At 41.6% G+C, this 22,057-nt stretch overlaps 1 protein-coding gene across 1 annotated transcript in view; it reads right to left on the bottom strand.

Annotated features, from left to right (window-relative positions):
- Positions 1 to 21,755, bottom strand: part of LOC124720074 — a 216,059-nt gene extending 194,304 nt beyond the window's left edge. Inside the window, exons 1-2 of the mRNA XM_047245342.1 lie at positions 21,602 to 21,755; positions 5,713 to 5,875 (exon numbers count right to left, since the gene is read on the bottom strand). Of these exons, the coding sequence (XP_047101298.1) occupies positions 5,713 to 5,875; positions 21,602 to 21,754 (316 nt within the window). The 5' untranslated portion in view covers position 21,755. The remainder of the gene's footprint in view (positions 1 to 5,712; positions 5,876 to 21,601) is intronic.
- Between the last annotated feature and the right edge of the window lie 302 nt (positions 21,756 to 22,057).

Genomic DNA, 22,057 nt, shown 5'->3' with positions numbered 1-22,057 from the left:
CTATTGTTGTAAATGCATGTAAATACGGTAGATTAAATAAATGAAATAAAAATGATTTCGCATGTATCATTATAATAAACATAATTTTTCCTCACTGATTGTGAAATGTGAGGTAGCATCTTAAAATAATACACGTGCAGTCACACTTGTGACGAAAGCAGAAGGGAGACGTGTGATGCGTGTACTGCAGAAGCTGCAGTGCTGCTCCACAGGCTCGCGCCGGCAATATTAAACACTCGGGATGTCGCCGGCTCGGCTCCAGGAGGCTCAAGCCGTGTCGGCGCAGCCCAGCCACCATTGTGAACACCGCAATTCAAAACCGTGTGTTTGATATCAAAGCGGGCGGCGGCCCGGCCAGGCTCGGCTCGGCCCGGCCGGCAGTTTGAATGCAGCCTAATAATTGATACACTGGGATGTATCCTCTGCCATGCACCTCTCAGTGGTTTGCATAATATAGATGCAGATGTAAAGTTGTAACAGTGGGGCGTAAGTCGTGCAAGGGTAGATCAGTGGGTACAGTACTTGAACACAAAAGGCAAAGGTCCCAGGTTTGAGTTCCGGCCAGCAAGCAGTTTAAATCTATGTCTACATGACTTGTCCCCCCCCATGAACCATGGACCTTGCCGTTGGTGGGGAGGCTTGCGTGCCCGAACGATACAGATAGCCGTACCGTAGGTGCAACCACAATGGAGGGGTATCTGTCGAGAGGCCAGACAAACGTGTGGTTCCTGAAGAGGGGCAGCAGCCTTTTCAGTAGTTGCAGGGGCAACAGTTCGGAAGGGAGTGAGACAGGATTGTAGCCTATCCCCGACGTTATTCAATCTATATATTGAGCAAGCAGTAAAGGAAACAAAAGAAAAATTTGGAGTAGGTATTAAAATCCTGGGAGAAGAAATAAAAACTTTGAGGTTCACCGATGACATTGTAATCCTGTCAGAGACAGCAAAGGACTTGGAAGAGCAGTTGAACGGAATGGACAGTGTCTTGAAAGGAGGATATAAGATGAACATCAACAAAAGCAAAACGAGGTTAATCGAATGTAGTCGAATTAAGTCGGGTGATGCTGAGGGAATTAGATTAGGAAATGAAAAGTAGTAAATGAGTTTTGCTATTTAGGGAGCAAAATAACTGATGATGGTCGAAGTAGAGAGGATATAAAATGACTGGCAATGGCAAGGAAAGCGTTTCTGAAGAAGAGAAATTTGTTAACATCGAATATAGATTTAAGTGTCAGGAAGTCGTTTCTGAAAATATTTGTATGGAGTGTAGCCATGTATGGAAGTGAAACATGGACGATAAATAGTTTAGACAAGAAGAGAATAGAAGCTTTCGAAATGTGGTGCTACAGAAGAATGTTGAAGATTAGGTGGGTAGATCACGTAACTAATGAGGAGGTATTTAATAGGATTGGGGAGAAGAGAAGTTTGTGGCACAACTTGACTAGAAGAAGCGATCGGTTGGTAGTACATGTTCTGAGGCATCAAGGGATCAGAAATTTAGCATTGGAGGGCAGTGTGGAGGGTAAAAATCGTAGAGGGAGACCAAGAGATGGATACACTAAGCAGATTCAGAAGGATGTAGGTTGCAGTAGGTACTGGGAGATGAAGAAGCTTGCACAGGATAGAGTAGCATGGAGAGTTGCGTCAAACCAGTGTCAGGACTGAAGACCACAACAACAACATGACTTGTCTGCAATTCACACTTCTGTGCCTGGGAGAACTTTCACTAACACTTTCAAGCTACTTCTCTACTGTTCCACTCTCCAACAGTGTGTGGGAAGCACAAATACTTAAATGTTTTCGTGTGACCTCCGATTTCTCTTATTTTACTAATATTATCATTTCTCCCTATCTACATTAGCATCAACAAAATATTTTCATATTCAGAGGAAAACATTGGTGATTAAAATTTTGCGAAAAGATCTTGCTGTGGCGAAAAATACTTTCATTCTAATGATTGCCACCGCCTACTCACATATCATACACTATGTGATTGAAAGTATCCGGACACCTGGCTTAAAATGACTTACAAGTTTGTGGCACCCAACCCTTAGCCTTGATGACAGCTTCCACTCTCGCAGGCATACGTTCAATCAGGTGCTGGAAGGTTTCTTGGGAGTGGCAGCCCATTCTTCACGGAGTGCTGCACTGAGGAGAGGTATCGATGTCGGTCGGCGAGGCCTCGCATGAAGTCGACGTTCCAAAATAACCAAAAGGTGTTCTGTAGGATTCAGGTCAGGACTCTGTGCAGGCCAGTCCATTACAGGGATGTTATTGTCGTGTAACTACTCTGCCATAGATCATGTATTATGAACAGGAGCTCGATTGTGTTTAAAGATCAAATTGCCATCCCCCAATTGCTCTTCAACAGTGGAAAGCAAGAACGTGCTTGAAACACCAATGTAGGCCTGTGCTGTGATAGTGCCACACAAAACAACAAGGGGTGCAAGCCCCCTCCATCAAAAAACATTGCCACACCACACCACACCACACCACCACCATCTCCAAATTTTACTGTTGGCACTACACACGCTGGCAGATGATGATAACCGGGCATTCGCCATACCCACACCCTGCCATCAGATCGCCACATTGTGTACTGTGATTTGTCACTCTACACAACATTTGCCCACTGCTCAATCGTCCAGTGTTTAAGCTAGTGAGGCATCGTTTGGCATTTACTGGCATGATGTGTGGCTTATGAGCAGCCGCTCGACCGAGAAATCCAAGTTTTCTCACCTCCCACCTAACTGTCATAGTACTTGCAGTGGATCCTGATGCAGTTTGTAATTCCTGTGTGATGGTCTGGATAGATGTCTGCCTATTACACATTACGACCCTCTTCAACTGTTGGCGGTCTCTGTCAGTCAACAGACGAGGTCGGCCTGTACACTTTCGTGCTGTAAGTGTCCCTTCACGTTTCCACTTCACTATCACATTGGAAACAGTGGACCTAGGGATGTTTAGGAGTGTGGAAATCTCGGGTACAGACGAGTGACACGAGTGACACCCAGTCACCTGCCCACGTTCGAAGTCCGTGAGTTCCGCAGAGTGCCCCATTCTGCTCTCTCACGATGTCTCATGGCTAATGAGGTCGCCGATATGGAGTACCTGTCAGAAGGTGGGAGCACAATTCACCTAATATGAAGAACGTATGTTTTTGGTGGTGTCTGTATACTTTTGATCACATATTGTATCTGTAATAGTCTCTCCCCTATTTTGAAACAATCCAACAAGATTATTTCATTTATGCTGGATCTTGTGAATTCCACAGCTGTTAATGACACAAGCAGCCACTAACACTTTTTGAATGCTTTAGTTCTGTACCACAACCAGTTGTGGGCTACCATGTCCATCTTCAGATGGCTAACATTTTCAGTTATATGAATTTTTTTTTTTTTACCAACAATATGTCGTGTGCAGTTACAGTAAGTCCCAATAGATGGCGATTTGTTTTGTTGTGGTACATGTAGTTTTCCAGATCAATGTGTATGTTTTTGAATTACAAACAACACACATGTTGTAAATAAATTACTGCGGAATACTTTGTAAGATTATTATTGTCAGTGTTGAGCATCACGCATGTGCTATACACTTTATGTTTCTGTTTACAGTGCAAAGATTATCATTACGCAAAGATACATTTGACAACATATACATTGACCTGGAAAACCACATGGAGCACAACAAACAAATCATCATCTACTGGAACTTACTGTTGGAGCAGATGAAATGCTGTTGACTAAAAAAAAACATCTATTTAACTCAAAATATTAGCCAATTCAAGATGGGAATGGCTGCCTGAAACAGGTTGTGGCACTGAAATAAAACATTTAAAAATTATTAGTGACTGGTTGTGTCATTTGAGAGACCAGTTGCTTCTTCACAGTTTTTACCAATAAAATGCCATTTTTGTCTCCCCTTTGCCACAACATCATCAAACACGGTCATTGCAACTTAAATTGTACATAATTGTTATCCCCATGTGTTCAAATGGGCTGACGCCTTTAGATTTCTGAGGGTTGTTCAGTAACCAAAATTTAACGGATTCCTTTCAGTATTCATGTGGATGATCTCACACTTTTCATTCTTTAGAATCAATTACCATTTTTGGCACCATACAGTTATTGTGTCTAAATGACTTTGCAATTGGTTTTGATCTTCTTATGCTTTTACGAGATACTACACAACAGCATTATCTGCAGGCTATCTCAGATGGCTGCACAGATTGTCTCCTAAATCATTTACGTAATATTAGGAATGCAGGTAGCCTACAATAATTCCTTGGGGAATGCCAGAAATCACTTCCCTTCTACTGGATGACTTTCCATTCCTTACTATGAACTGTGACCCTTCTGACAGGAAATTGCAAATCCATTTGCACAACTGCAATTTGATTTGAAGCTGCTTATCTGCAATGGTAAGAAAAGACGTCTGAAAATGTATTTACCAGGCTGTTATCTGCCACCTGTTTGCCACTTCTCTTCTCCCACATGCAAGAACTCACCATTCTGGCCACACTTCCCTACTGCTTTCACTACATTGCACAGAGGTGCTTTCTGGCACAATGCAAACTACACTGATCAAAGGGAACCGTGCAGCAGTAAATGAGTAATGGAATGATGTAACTGACAATATGAAAATATTACGAGAACAAAATCTGCCAACTAATGGGGGTATACTTGGGAATATGAGGTTTTTAGCAGGGAAGAAAACACAAACTGAGATTCAACACAATGTGTAAAAATTTGTGCCCACTGAAAAAGCAACAGAAATGAAAATAATAAACACTTTACAGATATGAACAAACAATATTACACTGCTTGGCATCTCCACCATACTTACATAGGTGTTATAAATAATGCAATGCACCCGCAAACATTTTCTTAAAATAAGTAGCACTAAATCTAAAAAAATAAAGTACTAACAGTGCTAAGAAAGTTAATTCTGCTCACAAAAAGTCTATACTTTCCATACAATAATATACATGAAATATGGACCCCCCCCTCCCCCACAAAAATAATAAAGGAAAAAATTAAATATGTATTAAAGATCATTAAAGGGGAATACTGAAACTATTATCTAACATCATAAGAAATGAAATAAAAAATAACATGAGGGTGTGCCACGTGCCCTTCACATTAACTGATTGAATTCAAATTCTGTACCAAGGATGAAAGCCACAGACCTCTTAGACAAAGAACTTTTAACATATCGAGCTCATGTCATCGATATGAGACAATGGTTACAGTAACTTCAGAATTGGAAGTACTTGTGAAGATGTGACTACAGAAGCTCCTAGCATATCAGGCCATAGTTCTTGAGGATCATATACCTCTGACAATAATTGTGATTTTTATCCAAACAAATGATATGTTAATGAAATAACATTCAGATTGATTGTGGCAATAGACTTGTACGAAGGGTCGGTCGGTCTCTCTCTCTCTCTCTCTCTCTCTCTCTCTCTCTCTCTCTCTCTCTCTCTCTCTCTCCACACTTGCATATGTTAATAGATAATATATGGTGTTTACGTATTCTTCAAGAGAAATTAGAGTAGCAGAGGTAAAAAATAACAGAGCAAAGAGGAGATGAAATCTTATCTAACTGCGCCCCGTTGTGTTCAGAATCAGTGACAAAAACAGTGGCCAAGCTAATGTAGAAGGGAGTGAGTAAACAATATCAAGTTCTGGAAGTGATCTATACAATTACTTACACTTCGTGGTTCCTGTATTGTACCAGCATGCAAACACTGACGGGATGGCATCCTCTTGCAGTCTGGGTTTGTCAAGCCTGACTGTAAGTGTTCTGTTTCTCGCTTTGTCATAATATTTAGTACAGCGGCGAATGTCGGATTCTGTGAAGTGACGATGGCATACCTACGAGAAAGTATATTATCGGTAAGTATAGCGTGCAGCACGATCTAAAGTAAAACGTGGGTCTACAGTATCCGAAGGCAACTTATGATTTAAAGGAAAATTGGTCTACAATATCTTAAAGCAACCTACAATCTAAAGGAAAATGTGGATCTACAATAGTCCACTATATTTTGGGCACGCAGCTACGCAAATAAAATTTCTTCCACTTATTTCGGCGGCATATCGTCAGGTCATCCTCTGAGTGAGTCACGAGACTGACGAGAAGGTGCCGAGCGCAGCTTTATATGCTCCACCGCGGTGGTATGCGCCTGCTAGTCACAGAGGCTGGTCAGCGGCAAAGAGATACAAGGTCTGTCTAAAAAGCATCCGACCTCTTATTTTCCCGCACAAAATAGAGACGATAGCGTGGCGCCACTGTACACAGTAGAGGAAGAGACCTTTATGTGCATGCGTGAATTTTGTCCGCACCGTCCAGTGTGTCAGTCACTGGTTGGTTGGTTTTGGGGTTTGATGGGGGCTAAACATCGAGGTCATCAGTCCCCTGTTCCAAACAGACATACTTGTAAAAGACCTATACAGGAAAACCGTAACCTCTGCACCCAGAGCGAGGGAACACCAAGGGGTACAGAGCTAAAATGAACACCGCGATAACACAAAATAGAGGACACTTAAAAAGGAGCAGAGCAAATAGTTGACTAGAGTAAAACAGACTACAGTGGTCGATGGATCAGGTAAAAGGTCAACCACTCAGCTACAAACGAAGAACCTCCAGCTGGAAAGCATTGATAGAGGTACCCACACAACTTGTTACCACAAAAGACACTACATCGGTATCAATGTCACAATTAAAAGTCGCTTGAGTGGGTGTAGCCTGAGAAATCACGCAAGGGTGCTCACACTAGAGTGAGTGACAAAACCCAGCTGCACGGATAGAACATAAAACTGAGCCAACCATAGAGGCATCGTCACCTAGAATTAAAGTAAGTGCAGCTGGTAAATTAAAGGACTGCTGCAAGGGGGCTAAAAGGGGGCAGTTCATCAGAAGATGGACCACTGTCAGCCCTGCATCACAGCAACACTCGGGCGGGTTCTCACAGTGAAAGAGATAGCTGTGGGTCGGCCGCGTACATCCAGTTCGGAGATGGCAGAGAACAACTGAGTCCCTACACTTGCCCCTCAAGGGCAAGTTCCATACGGCCGTGGACGACTTGACCGTATGGAGCTTATTTGGCGTGTTCGAGACAGACCATTCAGAGCTCCAGCATTGCGGACTTTGCAATGTAGGGCTGACCGGAGGTCTCTTTCCACGAGATTGAGCTCCAGGGGTGGCGAGGTGGTGGTCTGCTTGCCCAACCGACCGACACGTTCGTTTCCCAGAATGTCGATGTGGCCCGGGGTCCACACAAACGTCGCTGAATGACCACACTCGGTGAGAGCAAAAACAGCATCTCAAATACCGCGCACCAAAGGGTCCTGAGAAACACACTGGTTGAGTGCTTGCAGTCCACTCAAGGAGTCACTGCATATGACAAATGACTCCCAGGGCAGGAGGAAAGGTGAGCGAGTGCATGATAAAGAGCAACCACCTCCACAGTGAAAACACTGCTCCCACAAGGCAGGGAATGCTGCTCAGCGTAGTCGCCGTGGATGAAAGCAAACCCAGTGCGTCAGTCACTGCCTGTCGGTCACCGAGTGAGGTGCTACACAACGTGTTCGTCGGATTACAGATTCTCTCGAGATGACTGAACGTGTTGAGCAAAGATACTGCATCAAATTTTGTCAAAAGCTTGGCGATTCTCAAAGCAAAACAATGCAATAGCTGCAACACAAATTAAGGAGTGGTTCAACCGATTCAAAAATGGCCACACATCAGCGTAGAGTGACCGGCGTTCTTGCAGGACCCGAACTGCTCGGGGCGCAGCTGTTGTCGAGAGGGTGCAAAATTTCGTGACGGCAGGTCGTCATTTGACCGTGCGGGAGGTTGCCCGAGAGATTTGAGTGATGGAAGATTCTGCACGTGCAATTGTGTGTGACGATTTGAACATGCACCGACTGGCTGTGAAATTTGTGCCCGAGTTGTCACTGGAACAAAAAGACCTCCGTTCTGATGTTGCGCAAGACCTTCTAGGCACCACCAACATTGATGCTGGATTTCTGAACACTGCGATAACTGGAGATGAGTCGCGGGTGTACGGGTACAACCCAGAAACAAAAAGACAGTTGTCGCAATGGAAGCATCCTGAGTCTCTGAGGCCAAAGAAAGTGCGACAGATGCAAAGCAAAGTCGGGGAGATGCTGACTGTCTCCTTTGATGTCCGTGGAATTGTGCATCACAAATACGCACTGCAAGGACAAACAGTGACAAAGGACTACTATCGAGATGTTCTCCGGCAACTCTGTGATGCAGTTTGGCACAAAAGACCAGACGTGTGCGCAGCGAAAAACTGGAAACTGCATCACGACAACGGCCCTGCACATTCACCCCACTTGATCCAAAATTTCTTGACCAATCTCCCCTCCCACGAACCATGGACCTTGCTGTTGGTGGGGAGGCTTGCATGCCTCAGCGATACAGATAGCCATACTGTAGGTGCAACCACAACGGAGGGGTATCTGTTAAGAGGCCAGACAAACGTGTGGTTCCTGAAGAGGGGCCAGCAGCCTTTTCAGTAGTTGGAAGGGCAACAGTCTGGACGATTGACTGATCTGGCCTTGCAACACTAACCAAAACGGCCTTGCTGTGCTGGTACTGCAAACGGCTGAAAGCAAGGGGAAACTACAGCCGTAATTTTTCCCAATGGCACGCAGTATTACTGTACGATTAGATAGAGTAGCACGGAGAACTGCATCAAACCAGTCTCAGAACTGAAGAGCACAACAACAACAGGTTCCCAATCCTGTCAGGTATTCGAAATGCGTTTTCCAGCCAAAGGTCGGATACTTTTTAGACAGGGCTAGTACAGTTCACGCCTAGTACAGTAACACACACACCGCCTGAGGTGAAGGGGTACAGACATTCGATTCGCTAATCAATGTATGTTCAGCTGCAATTTCACCGTGACAACTTCTCTGCAGTTTAATTATCCCAAGAGCCGGATTCTATGCTTTGTCCAAATTAAGACCATTATCTCTATTTATTAAATTATTAGATAATCTAACCTCTATATTTGCGAGGTTGGTTCACTTTGTCAAGAACGCAGCAATAAATAGAATTTTACATAGGGCTAGTTGTGCTATTGTCAGAGAAAGAATTCATTTTACTTGTCTGCAGTTGGACGTTGTTTCTGCACACCTGTTCGATCTGCATTTGAAGATAGCAGCTGTTTTATCTCCTGACTCACGGGACTGGATTGATGGCACGACATGGGCCAAGTCTGACTGGGTTCGTGAAATGGCTACAAGAAGACAGATTGCCAAGTATAGCTGAGTAGACCAGACTTCTCAGGTGGACTTGTTATTTGACACCCTATCACAAATTTGACAGGTAAGGATCTGGACGAAGCTACGTTATCCGTGTCAAGTGAAGGGTTGAATGTTGCCCCTGCTCCAAAGACTTTGCAGATGTAATCTTTTGTCAGAGCCGTTGAAGAAGCTGTCCGACTTATCAGAGGATTCAGGTGAAGAAATCAGATGTGAAAGCTACCGAGCAATTACAAAACATCATTCACAAAGAAGTAATGTTTCCAAGGAAGAGAGATTCGCGATGCGAAAGCTGCACGAGGATACTCACATAGTCGTCCTGCGTGCTGATAAAGGTAATGCTAGCATCCTTTTACCTCGGGAAGTCTACAAGGAAAAGATATGCATTCTACTTAGTTCTGGCACATACCAGAAGATCAACAAATATCCTACCAACAACATGACAGTAAAGATTGCTGCCTTGCTGAATGCTTCATCACTACCAAATGAAGTCATAAGAAGTTTAAAAGTGCGAGGTGCAGTGCCACCGAGATTTTATGGGTTTCCTGAAGTTCACAACATGGGTAAGGATGAGTATCTAGAGGATCTGTCTGTGAGGCCTGTAAAGAGCACTATTGCTTCACCATTGTATTCTTCTACCAAATATTTAGCTTCCTTATTAACACAAGTGGTAGGAAAATGTAATCACCGCATTTGTAATACTATGGATTTTATTCTTACACTCGGTAATGTCACGGTAAATAGTACGGATGTGCTCATTAGTTTTGACGTGTCATCATTATTTACCAAGGTATCTTTAAAGGCTCTTTACCTCGTATCAGTCTACATTTTGATAAGAACACAACAGCCTTATTTGAACATGTGCTTTTGTCATCTTATTTTCAGTTTAATGGTGAATTATATGAGTAGATTGATGGAGTTGCTATGGGAAGCCACTTCTCTCCTCTGGTAGCTAATTTATTCATGGAAGCCTTTGAGGACAAGTCACTGGAGACAGCAAATTTTAAACCAACGGTCTTCTGGATGTGCATGGATGACACATTTGTAGTATGGCCACACGGGATGGATGAATTACATAGATTTTTTGAGCATTTTAATTCTATCCATGCTTGTATCAAATTTACTATGGAAATATATCTAAAAACACAGATGATGTGACTTACCAAACGAAAGTGCTGGCAGGTCAATAGACACACAAACAAACACAAACATACACATGGAATTCAAGCTTTCGCAACAAACTGTTGCCTCATCAGGAAAGAGGGAAGGAGAGGGAAAGACGAAAGGATGTGGGTTTTAAGGGAGAGGGTAAGGAGTCATTCCAATCCCGGGAGCGGAAAGACTTACCTTGGGGGGAAAAAAGGGGTATACACTCGCGCACACACACACATATCCATCCACACATACACAGACACAAACCTAAATGTGTCCACATCAAATTTCTCTAGCTTTAAAATGGGCCATTTCAGATGGAGTGCAGAGAAAGGAAAGAATGACCTAGATCAGATGAGCTGCATTTCAAAACGTATTCAAATTTAATTTAAAACAGAAAAGAAACTGAGAAAAGAAGGGAAGTTATTAACAATGCTGTAAGAACCAATATAACAACATTTCATAACACAGATTTGCGATATCTTTCATATATTTTATATACTCCTAAAGCATGCCATCTGGCTGGAGTCAGTGGAAAAGAAACGACACCACTTCAGTTCGGGACCCCATACTGACAGGTCAACTGCTTTCCCACGCCCCGATTCTGTAACCGCACCCAAAAACGTTACCCTCAAAATATTAACATCTTTTGCTCCGTGTTGCATTTTACAGGAAAATAGAAAAAGACTGCTACTTCCCCTTTTTGGATGTTGTTGTTCACTGCAAAGTTGATAGCACATTAAGAGATGCCACATATTGTAAACCTACACATACAAATCTATATCTACCCAGTAGCTGCCATCATCCTTCGGAGGCCATAGGTGTCTCTAAGACCTTTCTGCATAGAGTGCACTGTATATCAGATAAAGATAATTTGCAAGAAGAGCTCACATACCTCCAGAGCATTTTTAAAGCTAATGGATTTTCTCCACAACAAATTTGTAGAGCATTCAATGTAAAAACCTAGAATGCAGATATCTGATGGGGAACAATATAGTAATTCCTTCAGATCAAGTGTGTTTCTGCCCTATGTGGGTGCTCTTTCCTCAAAGATAGGGCGTATTCTCAAGAAACACTGTGTTAAGGTGATCGTCTGGCCTCCCACGAGGATTGAAGCTTTACTTAGCTCTGCAAAGGACGATTTATTGCTTTGCACGTCAGGTGTCTATTAGATTCCTTGCGGAAATTTTAAGAAGTCGTACATATGTCAAACAACGTATACCGTTCATGAGAGATGTGCGGAACATCGAAGATACACACACTTACCACAGCCAGACAAGTCAGCTGTGGCCAACACTGTATTGATACAGGGCATTTCATGATGTATAGTGACGTGAAGATTCTAGCGTCCACCTCTTCCTTTTGAGATTCTGCCTTCAAGGAAGCTATGGAGATTAGATTAGCTAATAATTTAATAAATAAAGATAATGGTTTTAATTTGGACAAAGCATGGAATTCGGCTCTCGGAATAATTAAATTGCAGAGAAGTCGTCACGGTGTCATAGCCACTGGACATACAACGATAAGCAAATCGATGGCTGTAGGCCTTGCCACAGGCGGTGCGTGTGTAAGCGTATCTCTTTGCTGCTAACCACCATCTGTGACTCGCAGGTGCGCACCACCATGGTAGAGCACGTAAGACCACGCTTGACACCTTGTCGTCAGTCTCATGACTCACTCTGAGGATGGCCAGATGATGTGCGGCCGAAATAGCGGTGGAAGAAATTTTATTTGCACTGCTGCATGCCCGAAATGTAATGGACTAATCATTACACCACACAAAGTTTAAAATGCAGTTGGTATCTACAATATCTTAAAGGAACCTACGATGCTTCCTCATTCGATCACTCTCCTCCAAAATACACCGTCCATCCAAAATGTTTCGAGATTGATTTTACTCTTGACATACAAGTGACGTCAGAACCAACTGAACCTAACATCTATAAACAACAGATGTGCATTTAACCAATCATTTGTGCACAGGCCGTGTTCAGAAGTGGGTGTGCAGCCATATTGTGTCAACGTTGTTGAGCCACAAACCACGAAGAAGCACTATCTCTAAATCAAGCCTTAAGACTTTCCCCAAAATGTTTTCAAGATGAGAAATATATGTGAAATTCTGTCTCGCACATCTCGGCTCCCAAACAAAAACGACACGTGGAAAAAATCGTCACAGATGAAAAGACTGTTACCAATATAAACCTACCACAAACTGGCAAAGTGCAGAATGGGTCTCAGAGACCAAAGAAGGTGTCAATGTAATGTAGGAGTCTCTAACATCTTTCCAGAGAATGACTTCTTCTGACAGTTTCACTTGATTGTATCAACCTTCTGTACACTGTACTTAAGTGGGGGCAGACTGAACACCTGAAACATTAAAATCACAACTTTAAGTTATCTCAATTTTTTTTATTAACCCAGCCTCTAAACATTTTGTATTGATGGGGTAAACTTCAGATGCTAGATCTTTGTAGAAGCACAAGATCTAACAAACTGACTGCAGCAAATCACATTCTCACTATCAAAAGCTGGATTGTTGGGCAGTACTTACCATTAAGATGCAAAATATTGAACAGGCTTACTACCGGGTCAATGGTAGTGTCGTTTACATTTATACACATCTCTTTGCAGTAAGAAATACGAGGATCATTCAATAAATAGCCAGAACTTATTTAAATTGTGTATTACAAGAACAGAATACAATACTTACCTATAAAAAATGGATGCACCATAAGACTTTCTGCATAAGAGCCAAGAAGTGTGAAGTTCCTGTATATTCAGATGAATAACAAACAGGATGCAGATAAGTTAGCAGAAAGCTGAGCTGTGCCTGCCTCTCCTACTGCGTCGAGCCACAGACAGGTTTGGTTAACATACTGACAAGGAGAGTTCCGCAGCGGTGAGATCAACGTTTTGGTATCATCTATACGGTGATATATGTTAAGGTCCCATTCACGCTGGTAAGCCTTCATTTGCAAGTAATTGACAAAGAGAGAGGGCGAAAAGAAAGAAGGCAGAGAAACAGATCTCGGTGTCGTTAAGCGACGGAAGAAGTACCTTCCAGGTGAATGCAATTGTTATCTGTGTGTTGTCGCTCGGTTTTGTAATCGGGAATAATATACTGGTACTCTCAAGTAGAAATAGGGGGGAGAAGAGGGAGGGGGAACAGGAACTTTGTGTGATACTCTTCAGCTTTAAGAAAAAGACACAGAACACACCGATTGCGCAGTGATATCTTCAAGGTACAGGACTCCATATGCATAAGGTGATGGGTTTGTATCTTGGCAGAGGATTTGAAATTTTTTATTTTTCAAACCTTCATTGAAATGACTAATCATTACTTTTCTTCAGTTAATTGGGTTATTTCTATTCCTTTGCTGCCATCACTTTAATCAACAAGGCAAGGAGAGGAACGAAAGAGGAACTCACCTGATAGAATTTTCCACAGAGCGTAACTTAATCTTCTCTAACATTTGCTTTACGAATCATGAATGAAAGTTATCTAAAAGGAAGAGACTTTGAGGCATTGTAAGATTTCACACTGAACATATAATGGTAAGAAGGTGATATGGGAACAGATTTTAAACCAAACTATTTTCAGGGGAACATGTGGTTCTGAACAAAATTTAATGGTTATGGGCTGTAGATTAAAACTGAAGAAACAGCAGGAAGGTGGGAAACTGTGATGGGACACGGATAAGCTGAAAGAGAGAGTTTTGAGAGTTTCACAGAGAGCGTTACAGGCAATAATGACAACAGAAGAAAGGTAAACAGTAAAAGGTGAATGGATAGCTTTAAAATATGAAACAGTGAAGGCAAAACAGAATAAAGTAAGTAGAAAGGTGAGGTCTGGTTGAAATTCTTGAATAACACTGTTGTTGTGTTGTGGTCTTCAGTCCTGAGACTGGTTTGATGCAGCTCTCCATGCTACTCTATCCTGAGCAAACTTCTTCATCTCCCAGTACCTACTGCAGCCTACATCCTTCTGAATCTGCTTAGCGTATTCATCTCTTTGTGTCCCTCTACGATTTTTACCCTCCACACTGCCCTCCAATGCTAAATTTGTGATCCCTTGATGCCTCAGGACATGTCCTACCAACCGATCCCTTCTTCTAGTCAAGTTGTGCCACAAACTTCCCTTCCCCCCAATTTTATTCAATACCTCCTCATTAGTTATGTGATATACCCCATCTAATCTTCAGCATTCTTCTGTAGCACCACATTTCGAAAGCTTCTATTCTCTTCTTGTCCAAACTATTTATCATCCATGTTTCACTTCCGTACATGGCTACACTCCATGCAAATACCTTCAGAAACGACTTCCTGACACTTGAATCTATACTCTATGTTAAATTTCTCTTCTTCAGAAACGCTTTCCTCGCCATTGCCAGTCTACATTTTATATCCTCTCTACTTCGACCATCATCAGTTATTTTGCTCCCCAAATAGCAAAACTCCTTTACTACTTTAAGTGTCTCATTTCCTAATCTAATTCCCTCAGCATCAAACGATTTAATTCGACTACATTCCATTATCCTCGTTTTGCTTTTGTTGATGTTCGTCTTATATCCTCCCTTCAAGACACCATCCATTCCATTCAACTGCTCTTCCAAGTCCTTTGCCGTCTCTGACACCATTAGAATGTCATCAGCGAATCTCAAAATTTTTATTTCTTCTCTGTGGATTTTAATTCCTACTCTGAATTTTTCTTTTCTTTCCTTCACTGCTTGCTCAATATACAGATTGAATAACATAGGGGGAAGGCTACAACCCTATCTCACTCCCTTCCCAACCACTGCTTCCCTTTCATGTCCCTCGACTCTTATAACTGCCATCTGGTTTCTGTACAAATTGTAAAAAACCTTTTGCTCCCTGTATTTTACCCCTGCCACCTTCAGAATTTGAAAGAGAGTATTCCAGTCAACATTGTCAAAAGCTTTCTCTAAGTCTACAAATGCTAGAAACGTAGGTTCGCCTTTCTTTAATCTAGCTTCTAAGATAAGTCGTAGGGTCAGTATTGCCTCACGTGTTCCAATATTTCTACGGAATCCAAACTGATTTTCCCTGAGGTCGGCTTCTACTAGTTTTTCCATTCGTCTGTAAAGAATTCGCGTTAGTATTTTGCAGCCGTGACTTATTAAACTGATTGTTCGGTAATTTTCACATCTGTCAACACCTGCTTTCTTTGGAATTGGAATTATTATATTCTTCTTGAAGTCTGAGGGTATTTCGTCTACCTCATACATTTTGCTCACCAGATGGTAGAGTTGTCAGGACTGGCTCTCCCAAGGCTGTCAATAGTTCCAATGGAATATTGTCTACTCCCGGGGCCTTGTGTTGACTCGGGTCTTTCAGTGCCCTGTCAAACTCTTCACGCAGTATCGTATCTCCCATTGCATCTTCATCTAAATCCTCTTCCATTTCCATAATATCTTCCTGAAGTACATCGCCCTCGTATAGACCCTCTATATACTCCTTCCACCTTTCTGCTTTCCCTCCTTTGCTTAGAACTGGGTGTCCATCTGAGCTCTTGATATTCATACAAGTTGTTCTCTTTTCTTCAAAGGTCTCTCTAATTTTCCTGTAGGCAGTATCTATCTTACCCTAGTGAGATAAGCCTCTACATCCTTACATTTGTCCTCTAGCCATCCCTGCTTAGCCATTTTGCACTTCCTGTCGATCTCATTTTTGAGACGTTTTTATTCCTTTTTGCTTGCTTCATTTACTGCATTTTTATATTTTCTCCTTTCATCAATTAAATTCAACATTTCTTCTGTTACCCAAGAATTTCTAGTAGCCCTCGTCTTTTTACCTACTTGATCCTCTGCTGCCTTTACTATTTTATCTCTAAAAGCTACCCATTCTTCCTCTACTGTACTTCTTTCCCCCATCCCTGTCGATTGTTGCCTTATGCTCTCCCTGAAACTCTCTACAACCTCTGGTTCTTTCAGTTTATCCAGGTCCCATCTCCTTAAATTCCCACCTTTTTGCAGTTTCTTCAGCTTTAATCTACAGTTCATAACCAATAGATTGTGGTCAGAGTCCACATCTGCCCCTGGAAATGTCTTACAATTTAAAACTTGGTTCCTAAATCCCTGTCTTACCATTATATAATCTATCTGAAACCTGTCCGTATCTTGAGGCTTCTTCCATGTATACAACCTCCTTTTATGATTCTTGAACCAAGTGTTAGCTATGATTAAGTTGTGCTCTGTGCAAAATTCTATCAGGCAGCTTCCTCTTTCATTTCTTAGCCCCAATCCATATTCACCTACTATGTTTCCTTCTCTCCCTTTTCCTAATACCAAATTCCATTCACCCATGACTATTAAATTTTCGTCTCCCTCCACTATCTGAATAATTTCTTTTATCGCACCATACATTTCTTCAATCTCTTCATCATTTGCAGAGTTAGTTGGCATATGAACTTTTACTACTGTGTTAGGCATGGGGCTTCATGTCTATCTTGGCTACAATAATGCACTCACTATGCTGTTTGTAGTAGCTTACCCGTATTCATGTTTTATTACTGATTATTAAACCCACACCTGCATTACCTGTATCCACCTGACTGGAAGTCTTGTTCCTCCTGCCACCAAACTTCACTAATTCTCACTACAACTACTTCAACCTAACCATTTCCCTTTTTAAATTTTCTAACCTACCTGCCCGATTAAGGGATCCGACATTCCATGCTCCGTTCCATAGAATGCCAGTTTTTTCTCCTGATAATGAAGTCCTCTCGAGTAGTCCCCGCCCGGAGGTCTGAATGGGGGACTATTTTACCTCTGGAATATTTTACCCAAGAGGACGCCATCGTCATTTAACCATACAGTAAAGCTGCATGTCCTCGGGAAAAATTACGGCTGTAGTTTCCCCTCGCTTTCAGCCATTCACAGTACCAGCACAGCAAGGCCGTTTTGGTTAGTGTTACAAGCTCAGATCTGTTAATCAACTAGACTGTTGCCCCTGCAACTACTGAAAAGGCTGCTGCCCCTCTTCAGGAACCACACGTTTGTCTGGCCTCTCAACAGACACCCCTCCATTGTGGTTGCACCTCCGGTACGGCTATCTGTATCGCTGAGGCACGCAAGCCTCCCAATCAACAGCAAGGCCCATAGTTCATGGGGAAGAGGGGGGGGGGGGGCGAGTAGCCTCTATTTAAAAATTTGGTATATAGCCATCAGAAACCATATTGAACCTTCACACTGAATTTCATTAGACTTTGAGATGGTCATGTTTGGACACCTGGTGGAATGACCTATACAATTGAGATGTACTTGAAAGCAAAATTGTAGAAAGGGAAGTTGACAGATGAGGATGAGATGAGTGATTTACTGCGAGAAGAATTTGACATAGCAGTGAAAGAATTAAGTCGAAACAAGACCTTAGGAGTAGAAAACATTCCATTAGGGCTACTGATTGCCTTGGGAGAGCCAGTCATGACAAAACTCTTATCTTATGTGCAAGATGTATGAAACAAGTGGAATACCCTCAGATTTCAAGAAGAGTGTAATAATTCTAATCAGGAAGAAAGCAAGTGCTGACTAGGTGTGAAAATTTCTGAAATACCAATTTAATAAGTCGTGGTTGGAACATACTAACACAAATTCTTTACAGAAAAATGGAGAAAACCTCGAGAAGATCAGTTTGTATTCCAGAGACATGTAGGAAGAAGTGAGGCAAAACTAGCCCTACAATTTCTCTCAGAAGGTAGGTTAAGGAAAGGCAAATCTATGTTTAGAGCTTTGGAGACTTTGAGAAAGCTTGTGACAGTGTTAACTGGAATAACTGCTTTGAAATTCTGAAAGTAGCAGACATAAAATATTGGGGTCGACAGAAGCGTCCGATCCCACGCGTCGGCTTTGACCCGTGACGTAAGGGTGTTGTCGTGTGTGATGTCATGACGGCGCGGAGTTTGGTTTGAGTGTGGCTGTCTCCAGTTCTGTTTTATCTTATTTTATTTACTTTTCTGATCTGTTCATTCATCTCGTGAGATTTTTTTTTAATTTAAAAACACTTATTACTTATTTTAATTATCTGTTTCCTCGAATTTCTGTTTTAGTTTATTATATTTATCTTTCTGATCTGTTTGTTCTCTCCTGTGAGGTTTTTTTTTTTTTTTTTTAAAAAAAAAAAAAAGACAAAAAACACTAATCAGCTACTGAAGCATCTTTATCTTCTATGGGTTGCAGGGGTTACGACCCCTGGGGAGGTGGGTGAGTATTCATGCGTGGCTGTCTTCACTTACACGTTGTAGCTACGCAAGGCGTCTAAGTTTGTTTATATTTAGTTTGCCCCCTACCCAAAACACCCCATTTCCCGCGCTTGTTCCGTTAGTGTCATTAGGCTTCTTGTGGAAAGTGTGTGTGTTTGTTTTTGTTTCCGCCATATTTGTGACGTCATGGGTCAAAGCAGACGGGCAGGATCGGACGCTTCCGTATTTCCAAATATTGGGAGTAAAAGGCTATTTACAACTTGTACAGAAACCAGACAGCGGTTATAAGAGTTGAGGGGTGTGAAGAGCAGTAGTGGCCGAGAAGGGAGAGAGATAGGGTCGTAGCCTATCCTCAACGTTATTCGGTCTGTTCATTGAGCAAGTAGTACAGGAAACCAAAGAAAAATATGGAGAAGGAATTAAAGTTCAGGGAGGAGAAATAAAAACTGTGAGGTTTGCTGGTGATACGGCAGTTCCATCAGAGACTGCAAGGCACTCTGAAGAGCTATGGAATGGAATGGGCAGTATCTCTTAAGGAGGATACGACATGAACATCAACGAAAGCAAATGCAGTCAAATTAAATCTGGTAATCCTCAAGAAATTAGATCAGGAAATAAGACATGAAAAGTAGTAGATGAGTTGAACAGGAAAATAACTGATGAAGCCGAAGTAGAGAGTATGTAAAATTAGGCTGGCAAACAGAAGAGAAGCTTTTTCTGAAGAAGAGAAATTGGTTAACATCAAATATAGACTTAACTATTTTGAAGTCTTTAGTGAAGGTATTCGTCTGAAGCGTAGTCTCAAACAGTAGTGAAATGTGGACAATATACAATTAAGATAAAGGGTACTGAATCAATTCAAGGAAAAAGGAATTTGTAGTGAAGCTTGGACAAAAGAAAGGGCAGGCTATCTCTTAATGTCTACCTCGAGTCAGTCCACATCCCTGTAACTCTCCATAAGGAAACTAATGTATCGTGATGTGTGACTGAATGAATGGTGCTAAAAGGTGACCACAGATTGTTTGAAATTGCATAATGAGAGTCTTGGTGTGATTAAGACTTGTGAACTACTTGCTGTTGTTTTGATCAGACAGAGAGTGTGTACTCTGAAGGGATGGAGTTCGAGCAGATGTTTCTTTCCTCTCAGCTGTAGTTTAACTGTAATTTATAAATATCAATAATGTATAAGGACTAATATTCGAATAGGTAACACAGTTTGAAGCATTAACTCTTAAAATTTGTGACTTTTAAAGTTCAATAAAATTAAATTCCAATAAGTTGTTAAAAAACCCCTAAGATTTTACAAAATTCTTGAACTTCACCGAGATTTTCCAGGCAGAATGTAATTCCCTGAGAATTCCACATTTCCAGAACACTCACCACCCTGAGACATGCCCTGTAATTTGTTTTATACCTGACAGTCATCTGTTGCCTGACAAACTGCTTTAGTATACCAATGTGACATACAGCTCTTGCACATACCATGGATTCTTCAAGAACACAGCTCTTTGCATTCGCACTTTACAGATTAATCTGCTAGCACAACCTTATCTCATTAACATTCTTTTGCTTTCTCCCCAAAGTTCCATCTTCCGCCCTAAGCTATATCTCAAAACTATACTACGTTATACACCAAAAGCGTGATTTCTGTTGGATTAGGGGAGCAGGAGGGTAATGTTACACTAAGATAGTGAAAGTAAATTTCTTACAGTAAGCAGCACAACTAAAATTATGCTCATGTCTTTAGTTGTTTATTGGAAATAAACTTACATGAAACAATTTTCTCTGGTTTACTTAATTCTCCTTTCTTTACAGTACAGTAGGGCTAGTTATCAAGGAAAATATGAGCATGCTCACACATCCCACTGATGAATGTCACAGGCTTTTGTCAAATATTGGACTCCAGTGTCATATGGATCCCCACTGCCAGGGGGAGAGTTTACGAGATCAATAAATATGGATACTAAATAAAGATTGCCATAATGGAGTGATCCATGGCACAGTTTAATGTTCACGTTCACCCTATATTTAAACATACTGCCACTTTTAACCAGAATTTCATCATACTCTATAACTAAAGCGTCGTTTGCCAGTCCCGACTGTGCTGGCTCTGTCAAAATTACGTAACCAATATTACAATTTGTAGTAATTTATAACATACAAATAAAATAAGTGCATGGAAACTAAAACAACGAGATAAATTCAAAAAACGTGCATTGGATAATGGACGTCACTGACGAGTATTTTGATGATTAGACAAATATATGGCACAGAATCTACGAAAAATGCGTAGAAAAGACATAGGAGGTTTGTCATCTACGTAATGTTTACTAAATTTTCATCACGGGTGATAATGTCAACTGTATTTTGTTGCTGTTGGCGTCTGACAATTGGCGTTGTTTTGGGGGTATAAGAAGGGCATTAGAAGTGTGCAGGAATGGGCCTGCAACAGTCTTGTCTGAATTTTAATGAGGACTGGGTCCACAGCCTTTGCGAAATATTCAAATGAAGTCATTCCGCTTTAGGCGATTACGATTTCGACACATTGTTATTTTCAAGCATTGTGGGATGTCATCGCTTTACTTTTCTGAGTGGTTTACAACATCCCACAATGTCTGAAAATGACGATGTATCGAAATTGCAAGAACAATAAATAATAATTTAATGGCCTACAGCGGAATAAATTCATTTAAAAATGTTGTCTCAACTATGGCGCGATAATGGTACATTTTCGTTTCCTGAGTTTTTCGATCTACTGCACACGTGTCCCAAACTACATCACCTTTGGAAATATGAAAACAGAAAAATTAAATGAAGAAAAATATGCAGTAAGCCCTATCTCACAGCTGAAACTTTGACAGTACCACGAAAGAAACAAACTGTCGCATACTGTCCGTATAGTTATAAAAACAAATTATTAAAAATGAATTACTCACCACAGAATATTTCGTAGGAATGAAACCATCCCTTTTAATCGCAGATAACCACTTCCTACGCATGTCGTCGTCTCTCGGGAATTTGAAAGTGTGAACTTTATTGTTCCAGTTGTAATTACCGGAACAACGGGGGACACAACACTTGTTCACCATTCTAAACATTAACATGAAACTGCTAAAATGGTATTTGCCTAAAGAGCTACTGCACAGCACAAAAGAACAAACAGATATTCGCTACGCAAGCCTTTTGTAACCGTCGTTGGCGCGCCGCGACTTGTTCGCCTGATTTTCGTGACGTCACTCGCAGCTATTGGGTATATCCCTTCGACCATAGATACTAATAGACTGGGCAAGCAGTGCAGCGGCTATACATCTGCCGTGGCTGCAACATAGAATCACGTGACTGTTGGCAGAACGTCGGCGGGAGTTCAAGGCAGCATTCTGATTCCTGATTTC

The sequence above is a fragment of the Schistocerca piceifrons genome, chromosome 11 (assembly GCF_021461385.2).
Source record: "Schistocerca piceifrons isolate TAMUIC-IGC-003096 chromosome 11, iqSchPice1.1, whole genome shotgun sequence".
Taxonomy (NCBI): Eukaryota; Metazoa; Arthropoda; class Insecta; order Orthoptera; family Acrididae; genus Schistocerca; species Schistocerca piceifrons.
This window is presented reverse-complemented; position numbering and strand designations above follow the sequence as displayed.